The sequence below is a fragment of the Ascidiella aspersa genome, chromosome 9 (genome assembly GCF_963924565.1).
Source record: "Ascidiella aspersa chromosome 9, kaAscAspe10.2, whole genome shotgun sequence".
In the NCBI taxonomy this organism is placed as follows: domain Eukaryota; kingdom Metazoa; phylum Chordata; class Ascidiacea; order Phlebobranchia; family Ascidiidae; genus Ascidiella; species Ascidiella aspersa.
Genome location: NC_139455.1, coordinates 22,375,999 through 22,388,627, shown reverse-complemented (window position 1 = coordinate 22,388,627; position 12,629 = coordinate 22,375,999). Strand labels below are relative to the sequence as shown.

At 35.0% G+C, this 12,629-nt stretch overlaps 1 protein-coding gene across 1 annotated transcript; it reads left to right on the top strand.

The window, feature by feature from the left end:
- Positions 1–8,636: 8,636 nt before the first annotated feature.
- LOC146133622 (small ribosomal subunit protein bS16m-like) lies at positions 8,637–12,398 on the top strand. Its single transcript, XM_083397308.1, has 2 exons — positions 8,637–8,906; positions 11,358–12,398. The coding sequence occupies exons 1-2, from the start codon at positions 8,646–8,648 to the stop codon at positions 11,694–11,696; spliced, it is 600 nt and encodes a 199-aa protein (XP_083253434.1). The 5' UTR covers positions 8,637–8,645; the 3' UTR covers positions 11,697–12,398.
- The last annotated feature ends 231 nt before the right edge of the window (positions 12,399–12,629 follow it).

Genomic DNA, 12,629 nt, shown 5'->3' with positions numbered 1-12,629 from the left:
TGTAGGCCTGATATGTGTTCCCAACCAAACTACAAAGGTTAAGAACAACTTTCATTGAGGAATGAATGACACCGACGGATTTTCAACTTCGAGAATTTTGTCATCGGGGATTACATCCCACACTTACATCGCCAGAAACAAAGCGCTTCCGCGCGCGGCCCATTGTTACGTGTGGCGTCTCGGACAAAGCACGATTGTTTAACCAATCTATCTTGACTAAACCTGCGTTAGGTTTCCTAATCGGCCCAAAAAGATGCAGTTTGAACTCGATACAGATTGTGAGACAATAACATGTTTGCTTCAGGAAACACAGTAGTGGGATTTAACGTAAGGCCGAGAACAATTTTTATGATAAAGAAAATGTTTATAAAAGAGAATATATTAAAACAACAACATGCTGGCTATTGCTATATTTATTATTATCATTATTAGAAAACCTTTGTTAATTAACAGTTAGAAAAAAACAGTTTGATAACTTCACTACCCGTATGAAATGTTGTTAATATAAAAAGTTTAAGTGGAAACTTTGACAAAAGCGGCAAAAGGTATTTGTCGTTGTGGTTCGACTAATGCAGATCTTAAACAAAAAATATAATATATTTATAATATTATTACAAAAAACAAAAAATATTTTTTGTTTGAATGAAATCATTTCATTAATTTACTGCTTAAATGGGACCAAACTGATTTGTTCACCATTGCTTACTTTTACTGTAGAGATGAGTCCAATGCGGGTGCTCGAACCCTCTATCAAACTTGGACAACTAGATAATTCTAGTTTTCTAATTCATTAAATTAGAGCAAAATGTGGCTAATTCTAGTTCTAATCTAATTTGTGAACTGCTTAAATGGTCTAATTCTAATTCTAATCTAATTCGAATTTTACCAAAAATGCTACTTTGTCCAACGGCATTTTTAGTCTCTCAGTTTAAACACAGAATTTCAATTATAATTTTTTGGTTGGAACGTCTTGTATGTATTTTTACAGTCTAAAAAACATTGAAAGGCATAAAAAATAACACACACATAACTACCATTCACGGTCTTATAAGAATAAATTGCGGTTAAATTAAATTGTTTGTAAATAATTAAATGTGATTCTAGTTCAAATTCTAGTTAAAACTTCATATTTTAGGAATCCGGTAATTCTAATCTAATTTGAGAAAACTCAAAACGATCTAATTTTAATTCTAATCTAATTAAGAAAAACTAAAATGCTCTAATTTTAATTCTAAATTCATTTTCAAAAAAGATAAAATAAATCTAGTTGTCCAAGTCTGCCTTCTATTATCGCTATTTTTGTGACTCATCTTATAGTCGAGTAAAACAGTTGCTCGAGTAAAATACATTTTATTTGACCAAAAGATATGAAGCGATCGGTAGGTTAGACATATTTTATTAAATTTAAGAAGAAATAAATAACAATATAGGCTACGTGTAAATGTTTTTTTCTGAATTGAAAATTGCTGTCTGCAGCGAGAAACACATAGATCTATTGATTAAGTCAAAACTGGTTATCTCACTCTTAACAAGTATGGTTATAGTTGCACTATGGTCATTTTCAGCAAAACAAAGACCTAATTCGTTCGCTTCGTTTCACATATTTGCAGCTAAGTATAACTTGTTACTCATTGCACTATACGTCTGTCATCGTTGGTAAAAGAAAAGTGCCCAAGCAACGTTTATTTTTTGTACTTTTTTTTTTGTACGTATGTTATATGCTGCAACAAACGTGACGTTTAAATGCGGACTTTAATACATTCTTGGACAAGTATAGATTTATTTTACGTTATTAAAATTGGATTAAAATTAAAATTAGAGCATTTCAGTTGTTCCACCTAGATTAAAATCAGATCATATTCGTTCGCTCAAATTTAGATGAAATTCGAATTACTGAGTTTTTGAAAACCAGAATATATGAGCTAAATTACACTTAACGATTTACAACTAATTTAGGTTAAATCTCGATTTATTCTTATAAGAATGTCAATGGCAAGTATCCCTGTGCTAATTATCATACGTTTTAGCATAGCCTATGCTTTTCAGAATGTGAAAATCACCTGTCACGTCGTTCCCACCAAAGAGTATATTAATTCACATTTTTGTTTCGAGTTGGAAACTAAAAATACTGTTGGACAAAGTAGAATTTTTATTAAAATCCAAATTGGATTCGAACTAGAATTAAATCACCCAAGGCATTCACAAATTAGATTACAATTAGAATTAGCCGCATTTTATTCTAATTCGTTACATTTACTAGAATTATGTATATATAAATGGCCTATTTCAGTTCTAATTTGGGTAATACTATGGCACCATGTTTATATACCAATTGTATTGAAATTTTGACAAGCTTTCGCACAACCGTGCTTCATCAGGTCAAAGTACAAATAGAAGCAATTAAGCACCAACGCGTGTAAAAGGCGATGAAAATGATGAAGTATAATCCTATAGAATTGTGTAGAGTTGTCTAAATCTGTTTATATACCTCGATTCAGCGGTTCTGTGATTCCAACCACCTGCGATGTTTTTCAACTTTCGAAGGCAGACTGGTGGGAAACCGACCAGGCGATATTTGCTGTGAGAAAAGCTATTTCGCGTCGCTTTTCTGCCAGACGCAGTTTTGCAGTCTGTTTGCGCAAATTACTGAAGGCTTTACGCTTCTAATTACGCTAACTGTAACGCGTAAAGCGGGCTGCGTTTGCAGTAAGGTAATATCACGCTTATTTTATGTTCGTGAAAAAAGGTCAATACTTATAAAATGTCAATAATAATTTCGACGCCAATGTAGTTCAACTCACGAAGCTAATTCTTTTGCAATAAGAGAGTTAACTTACTCTCCCAATTACGTTAACTGTAACACATAAAGTGCACCGCGTTTGTGGTAAGGTAATACCACGCTTGTTTTAACTTCCTGAAAAAGGTCAATGTCAATTTCGACGTCAATGTAGTTTAATTCACGAAGCTAATCCTTTGCAAGAAAGCTAACTAACTCTCCCGTTAATTGCGATGCACATCACGTTCGCTGTAAGCCAAGGTATACGCTTTTTCTAACTTCCTGAAAAAGGTCAATACTTATAAAACGTCAATAGTAATTTCGACGCCAATGCAGTTTAACTCACGAAGCTAATACTGAAATTCCCAGGGCAACAAGTATACATTGGAGAATCGAATACGCAATCAATTTCTTACGCAGCCGAACATAACAATATGCTAATGTAAAATAGAGTTCGCAGAGTCAAAAACAAAAACATGTATAAAGCATATTCTACCTAAATTAAAGATTTATCTCAAGTTCTTACGAAAACTGTAGGCTGAACGAATAAAGCTATCGATCAACACTTTGATTATAAGCAGCAAATATTTCAAAAAAGTTAAACTTTCTTGTTCCATTTTCGGTGGTTTTGATCGCATTTTTAAAACATCGGCAAATTTTACCAGTTTCAGAAAAAACTTTTTGAAATAAAGAAAGTGTTAAAAATGGAATAACATACTGCCAACGCAAACTCTACCGTCATTGTGGTACATTTTGAAACATGAAACAAGGTTAACTGCGTCTGCAGAGCATAATAAAAAACAGGTACAACAACGAATCCAATTCTGTGCCAAACCATTATCGGCGTACCATTTCAACAAAAGTCTTCCTTTTTAAACAATACCCTTCTATATCGCATCTATAGAAATAAAAGTTTACTCCAACATTTTTAACTTAAAATCTATGCTTAACGAAAAAGCCATTACTATTTCGACTTTCAACAGCAATGGCTGTAGTTTAAAATTTACCTCCACTGGCATAAACAGTTTACATCTGCGCTGTAGCTGATCAAATAATCCAGACTTCGGTTTATCGATGGTCCGCGGCTTCGCATGACTCAAGTCCAGAAAGTCACGCTCCGCTGAGCAATTACCGACTAATTACATCGGAATTTTTCATCGGAAAGCCCTTCTTTACCACCGCCGACCGGTCAAGGTTATTCTTACAACCAATCGCCAGACCTTCCCGCCATTGAGACCGTGGGAAGTTAACGGCGTGTATCTAAAACAGTAACGGTAAAAAAGTCATAAACCACAACGTTTTTTGAATAATCTTGACAAGCTTTTGCACAAGCTTTATTAGGTCTTGACCCGATTGAGAATTAGACAAACCTACGGCGATTTACAAAGACAACATTTTTGAAGTTTCTTGTTTATTGCATTCATAATTGGGGAATCTCGTATTTTCATCTCTATATATATAACAGAAATCTCGTATTTTTATTTCTATAGATAGACCTAAGGGTTGTAACTCAGATTTCTATAGGTCACGGATTCCGAAACTGGGGTCCGTGGTCCCCTCCTGGGCTACGTGGACTAGTTATAGGGGGTCCATGTAAGTCTAAATAAATTATTGGTGTAATATGTGTAAGATAAAATCATTTTTTCACAAAAAGATATACTAATAAAAAAATAACGCTTGGCACCTTCTTCTTGAAAGTATTTAGAATCCATTTCAGTTTTTACATTTGTCTGGCCGAAAACAGTAGGTTTCTTTAAGTTTTCTTGCTTAACAACGTAAAAGGATTTTTGCTGACTGTGCTTAAAACGCGAACCAAAATATTTTCTTAGGTGTCCGCGTTAAAAACAGTTTAAGAATCCCTTAGGCAAAAGTTTAAAAGAACCACAACAATTTATGTAACAAGTGTTGATATAATCCTGACAAAAAATGTTTTGGCAATAATTAATAGCCGCCGGTTATAATCTTGGTTTTGCAATTTAAATCTTTTCACTGAGGAAATTTGTCACAATTAATAAAATAAGCCAGGATTCAAGTACCATCGTTATAAGTATTTTAGTCACGTAAAATCATCACGAACAGCCGAACCTATTCGTGCTGGTATTACCAGGCAAGAACTAACTTATTAGCAAAAACAACCTAAGTTCCAATGGCATCCTGCACGCTCAAAGGGGATCCCCCGTTCGTTAGTTGTGGGAATATCTCAAGTTTAACAGCCTGGAACCTCGAACGGCTGAGCGTATTTTTAGCGCAAAAGGCCCAGCAAACAGGCAACTAGATTTTCAGTGACTCAATGTTTACCCGGCGTTTTATCCAGCTTGGGGATTCAGACGATTCGAATTTCAGACTCTTCCTATCCTTATTTGGACCGGACAAGTTGGTAGACAATTTATTGCTGTTCCGGGTGACATTGGGTGTGGGCTCCCTGGCGCCAGGCGTGTTGTTGTTAAAATGCAATGTTTCGAGAACCCTAATATCCCATCACTGCATTTAACTAAACCTCTGCTTTGGTTTTTAACCCAATAGTTGTTGGTTTTCATTTTCGGCTAACTTTGTCAAATGCAAGTTTGGGACAACTTTTTGATAAACGTGTCCAATTGCACGAAAAGGCTATAGCACGAATAATTAGACCTAGGGTTGGTAAACTTTGTTTTGAAACAGCCACTTTTTTGTTTCGCGTTGACCAGGGTCGGTATAGAATTTTTAGGGATGACGTTAAAAAACAAGCCGACTAAAGAAACCTGCTGTTTTCGTTCCAACAAAAGTGAAAAATCTAAAATTAAGTCAAAATAAATTTAAGGAGAAGGCGTCAAAGCGTTTATTTATTCATGGACCCTCCAAAACTAGTACACGTACCCCCAAAGGGTTTCACGGACCCCAGTTTAAGAACCTCTGAATTTGCGCCATTTTGTGTTACGTTACCGAATCGTGTTCAAAATAAATTGCAGTATTAAACTCGCTATGTACGCCAAATACAATACTAATTATTATGGTTAAGTATTTTGTAAAGTGAATAACACCGAGTCGCTTAAAAACGGTTTAAAAACGCAATGTTTTTTTGTCAAATTATACGTTTGAGACGCCAAAGCAAATTCGCTTTAAACCAAAATAAGAAAACTAATTTTTAAGAGTCTGCAAATGAGTCAAAGTCTGAACGATTCAAATCCTGATCAGTAAAGTCAGAAAATACTAATACTGTTTCGTTGTTTAATGATATATACCAGAGGTGTTTAAATGATTTCTGCCATGATCCACCACAGCCGAACCTGACAACATGATGATCCACCAAATACGAATAGTAAACATATTGGACACGCTTTAATTTTTATGGTGCTTTATTTATGTAAACGCGACAACTTTAATACTTGATCTTGTTTAGTGTTTGTTAACCTTTCTAAGTCAGGGCGCACGTGGCGAGCGAAGCGAGTGGCAATTTTTTTAGGTATACCGGCATTTCTGTTAAATTTCTTGCAAGTTTTTATTATATTGCCGAAAATACAAAATGTTAAAAAATATATGTCCACTATTTTTGAGTAAGTTTTCCATTAACGGTAACGAAGGGCTGATTTTTGACTTTAGGTCTTACAATAGCATCGAATTGGGGCTTTCTGTCGCTGACTGATATCCTCAAACGCTTACAAAAATTACCATTTGGGAGCCTCGTTTTATTCTTGATTTTTTCAAAATTCATTAACACTGACAATTGGTATTCACATGAAAACACTGTAGAAAGTTTGTTTTTTAAGACTAGTTAGAAAATCGGCACAAAACGCTGAAAAGATCCGGAACGGGTCGCGATCCACCATTTGAACATGACCGATACTGACGATGTCTTTGCCGGCGAAACATATTTATATATATATATATACATACATATAAATCTGTTAATAACTTTTAATTGTTTGTAACCTAAATCGCTAGCTTGGCTAGACTATTCCTGCTGACGTTTTGTGTACAAAAATTAAAAATAATAGATTTTCGTGCTGTAGCCTATATGCCGATTTTGATTCCAGGCAATCATAGCTATACGCGTGTCTTCAAATGACACAGGCGTATTTAGCTAATTAAACGACACGCCGAAAAGCGAAATCTTTCACATGATTTGTAATTGCAACGTTTGGCACCACACCTTTCAAACTACCTTGTCTGGTAAAATATTAAGCCCACGGTCGTGGCTATAGTTATAGGCCGCCATTTTTGTCCTTGTCCGAATGTTGTATAACACCGATACAATTCCCAGGGATGATAATTTTGAAATTCACGTCTGCTGGAGCTTTTAACAATAAATGCCAGGTTCAGGGTCGCAATTTGGCGTCACGTAAATACTTTTGGTTTGATGTTCGCGGAATCTTTAGCTCGAGGTTGAATGATGCTTATTCAGTGACACGTTTAGGCAAATATCATATTTATGAACTATTATATGTTACTTGATATAATTTTTCAGTGTCGACAACAATTTCGCAGTCCAAATAACATTCATGTATTTTTAAAAGTTTATATTCTCGTAATTATAGAGTCGTTGCACACATCTGTTGAAATAATTTGGAGTGTTATTGGTTGGCTATAATTTACAAACTTTCAGATTTTAAACTGGCGTAGCTTATATATACCCACTAAGCAAATTCACAGTTCGATATGGCAATAAAGTTCTTTGTAAAAATGTGTTTGAAATAAGGTCGAACTCGTTCTTTATGCTACTTTACAAAAAAGCGTCGACGTCAAATTAAGAAACGATTTATTTAACAAAAATAAAATACTTTGGGCGGTTACTAGCTACATATGCAAGACCTGCTATGAGCCATAGCCACCCTTTTACCTCATTTTCAACTTTTAGTACGATTTATACATTTGGCAAAGCTAATTTTGTCGCAACAGCAGACGTTCAACATACTGGATCAAGAACGTCGTCTGGCGGTTTTGCAGACGTTCAACATACTGGATCAAGAACGTCGTCATGGCCAATTATGCACGAAGGGTTCTTAGATGCTTTCATGTTTTAGGCGAGTTTAGAAAAACTAATTTCATTGCGTCCGCCATTATATATATATTTCCACCTCGCGTTAAGAGCAAGGTTTTCAGTTCATATTTTGGGCTTAAATAAACTTTAGTAAATTTAAGCAAAATTTTTCTTTTTTCAATCAGTTGGTACGCAGAGACATTAGAGAGACAACATGTGGCACGCGACCATAAAATATTGAAAAACACTGCTTTAAATTTGCAGGTCGGAAAAACTAAGTTAAATTGATAGAAAAATAACTTTTATCAAAACAACCGCATTAGAGGCCATTAAATAACTGTGCCTATTTACCTACTACTCTCTTTGTTGGCGAGGATTACTTATTCCAAAAACATATTGACATAATAAGAACAACTCTACATCAAGTAGCCGTACAACCCTATATTTCAACCTCAATTAGTACGGTAAGTAAACTGTAAATGCCCAGAAATTGTTTTGGCTACAAATTAGGCTAGTACAATAGCGATACTGTACGCAAAGAAGTCTATTTATTATCGCATCATGCATGCCAAGTCATTTAAACTTAAAATGCAGGACCAATACGTTATAATAGACAGAATTCTAAAACAATAACAAAGGAAGAAATGATAACCAATATATCAAATTAAGGCCTGCACAATGAAATTGACGGATTCACAAATGAAATATGTTGGGTTTACGTATTTTATACAGTTCAACGTTTTTCTTATTAGCGAAACTGTTAAGCCATTGCGCTTGATCATCACAATTTAGTCTATAACAAAAAATTCAAATTGAAAACTTCATCCAATGACTGTAGCGTGGTCACGCTTGAATCGGTTTGCGGACCACATTGTCAATTTTTGTTTTGAGTTTTGACTCGAAAAGTTCAAAACAATGGTTCGTTTATGCACTTTCCTGCTGGCCAGAACCCCGAGAAAGCCAAGTGTGAATAAAGTGACGCGAGAGCGATATCTGGTGAAGGATGCGGCGTCGATGTACGTTTACAAACCTTGGAATTTCAAGGTTTTTTCTGATGCAGAGGGACTGCCAAGGCTACATTCGAAGCTATCCATTCGACTTGCGCTGGCCGGATGCACCAACAGACCGTTCTATCACATCGTTCTGGCGAGAACTATGGGCTCAAGAGACCATGAAGTATGCATTAGATTTTTGGGCAAAATTGAATTTGCTAAACTTTAAAGTCTGTACCCTCACTCTTGACCCACTGTGAAAGTATGGCAAATGCACCCACTTGTGTTTTATCAACAGATACAAATATTCACCCCAATTTTCCATTGTGTTAAACAAGTAGGGTGCAATTTTGACCTTTAATGCAGCTTGTGGGGCCAATTTTTTAGCTGACCACCCATCTGCCTCACTTTACAGATATGTTATCAATGACTCACTGTAGAAAGTATATCAAGTGAACCTGACGCTGTTTGCTTAACAGACCCAACCTGCTTTCCTAAAATTTAATTATGGACATACACTGGGGGGCAGCGCTTTTGACATCCATCCACTTTTAGAATCAGGCTGATATCTGTCATACTTTTATACAATGGTCCATTACCACTGATTAGGTTTGCTAGGTATGAGGCTATAGTTTTGTTATGACTTAATATCAATTACTTTAACTTTGTACATACCTGATTGTATTACAGTTCCTTTCCACCAACGATATTTGGTGTGAAATGCTTGTCCAAAACCATGCCTTAGTGCCTTATCTGCCTTGAAATGTTACTTTAATAGTGATTTTAACATAAATTGTGATAACTAGTTTGCAGAATGCTAGGCTGTAAAATGGTGTGGTTGACTTTACTTAGAGGCAAAATTGATTTGAGGCTTACAATGTGTGTTTCATTTTCAAATTGGTTTATTTATCTCAACATTTGCAAAACAGTCCTTGAAATGTAATAGGAATATCAAAGCCCATACAGAAGTAGGTATCATTTTGAACGTTTCGAATAACTCTTTATTCATTTTCAACATAGAGAGAAGTCACTGATGGAAGTGTATATATAGTGCTAAGGCAGACATCAGAAAGAAGGAAACGTGGATAGATACATAATCTAAACCGGGTGTGCGGCGATTAGAAGGTAGGTCGCCGATAGCAGATAAGGTCATCCACCTGATCAGATGTTGAAAAAATAGAGTGGTATAGAAGCTTGGTCTGCGTTAATTTCCGGGTTGTGCCGTGTTATTTCTACGGTTTCCTTAATTAAAAGACGACGCCAACACCGACTTGTCGCAAGAATCTTGTGGTTTTTAAAATCAATTTTGTGACCAGGATTTTGATGCAAATGCCTTGCCACGTCTGTGTCCTGCGTGGACCGTGATGAAGGGTCGTGGTTGTCCATACGCACTTGTAGGTTACGCTTGGTTTGTCCAATATAAGTAGATCCGCACGAACATTGCACTTTGTATATAACTTTAGATTATGTATCTATCCACGTTTCCTTCTTTCTGATGTCTGCCTTAGCACTATATATACACTTACCATCAGTGACTTCTCTCTATGTTGAAAATGAATAAAGAGTTATTCGAAACGTTCAAAATGATACCTACTTCTGTATGGGCTTTGATATTCTTATTACGTCTTACTACAACCTCCAACCATTATGCTCCAAAGTCCTTGAAATGATTTTCAGGATAGAATCGGTTTAACTTTTTTTAAATTTATAAGTGTTTTACTTTGACATTTTCGTCCCAGTAGTTTAATATTTTTTGTTAAATGTTTTTAAAAGCAATTTTATTCCATCTAGTTTAACTTGATTGTCTTGTTATTTTTATAAGTAAAGTGTATGCTAAAAATGTTTTTAATCTTGTCGGAAGCACATACAGTCTCTTTTCCATATTTTTTTACATTTTTTGCGAACTGCTATGCTTGACATATGTATGGTATTAAAAATATTTATTTATAGATTACCACCTATTTTGGTCTGTTATGTAATATATATCAGTGCTTTTCAACTGGGTGTACAAAGAAACCCCAAGGAGGGTGTCCCACATTGGTGGGGTCTGGGGTGTACAAGATACTGCAATATAATAAGCCTAATGCAGTACACCCTTATATATAAACAGGTTTATTACGAGACTAACTGAAGTGTGCAATAGATGGCACACATGTATTTAAATGCATACACGTATAGCTCGCAATATACTATATTCTATTTCTATTTGTGACATCATAACCAAATATTTATCTTGATAATCGTTATTGTGGGGTACTAAATAGTTATTCATAGCTGTGAATAATTCTTTTTGCAGCACACCAGGGTGTATGTTTTTAAGTTCAGCGCATTGTGTGGACTGGGGCGTACAAGTTCTATAGTAACCGTAAAAGTGTGTACTGTTCCAAAAAAGGGTTGACAAGCACTGATATATATATTGCTTCACACTGGTAGAGTTTTTAAGCTCATATACTAACACTAACATTACAGATGTAGGGAATTAAAATTGAGTTACAAAGATTATATTATATTGGGCATATCTCGTTTACCTAAATACTATTTATTTTTTCCTGTTAATGATAGTTTGGCTTTTCTTTCCATTTTTTTACATAATTTAACATAATATAATGCATTTATGATATTCTTCCATTTTCAGGTTGAACAACTTGGAACTTACGACCCAATGCCCAATGTGTTTAACGAAAAACTTTGCTCGTTGAATTTTGAAAGAATCCAGTATCACATCGCAAACGGTGCTCATGCTTCCAAACCCATCCGAAGACTTTTAGGGTTAAGCGGGTACTTACCCCTTGACCCCACTTTGTTTTTCTTTGCCGAAGGACTGCGGAGAAGAAGGCACATTGAAACACTTATTAAAGAAAAAGAACTTGCAGAAGCAGCTGAAAATGTGGAAGAAAATAAGGAAGAAATTATGTCAGAAGAAACTTCAGAAGATTTTTTTGAAAAATCCTCAGTAGACCCAGAAACAGATTAAAAACACTGTTGTGTAAATCTATGGTTTGTTCTATATTTCTTCGCAACAATTAAGTACCTGCCAATGCATTTTGCGCTGGCCTCTGATAAAGGGTTTTAATATGCACCAATTTAGATATCATATGTTGTTTACATATTTTTTCAAATCAAGAACAAGTTCACGCACCAGTGTTGTAAACAAGTTAGTTTGAATTTAAGCGAAAGTCCAGTCATTTATGAAATAACTAAAGCCCAAGTAATGTCCCAGATAAGACGTTATTACAGCAATCAATTTCAAGTCAAAAAATTGCTCAATAAAAACACTTTATTTCCTAAGTCATTTGTTTGACAGACTTTGGTGAAAAAATACTGTAGTAAAGTAATGTCATTACCATATTGAAACTTGAACAAAAAAAAATGTTTTTTTGGTTAAGCAGGGATGTGATATGTGACTTGCTCGACATGCTGATTTCCTTAAAAACTTAATTGTCTTAATCTATATGCAATTGATTACAGACTTTTTACGATGTGTTTTTGAGGAGGCATGCCTTTATTTTTTCATCTTATCAAAACATAAAGAAAAACGAGTTTCATACAATAAAACATGAATTCTGAAAGGTTTTAAACAATGAATTCTCATTTTTGACCGTTTTTTTGCTTGACCTGTTTGTTTTTAATTTTATATCTTTTTTGATAATGTTAAAATATTTCATTTTGAAATACAAAAATCATCAAAAGTGTTTGTACGTAAATTGAATGGCGCAGTTTATAACACCAGGCAGGAATACTGAGAAGTTAGTTTAAAGTTTTAAATGGCTTTCATGCAACTTTTCAGGACTTATGTTTAATTAAATTCTATTTTATCGCGAGCTACATGTGATTTGGTCATGTGGTCGGAAAACATAATAGGGGGTTTCCCGTAATATAAACCGCTGTGACGTGTTAATGGAAGACG

Excerpts from the sequence above, each read along its gene's own strand:
- LOC146133622 (XM_083397308.1), top strand. The coding sequence starts at position 8,646 with ATGGTTCGTTTATGCACTTTCCTGCTGGCCAGAACCCCGAGAAAGCCA. Across the intron at positions 8,907-11,357 it reads TGGGCTCAAGAGACCATGAA|GTTGAACAACTTGGAACTTA; the intron begins GTATGCATTAGA and ends TTCCATTTTCAG.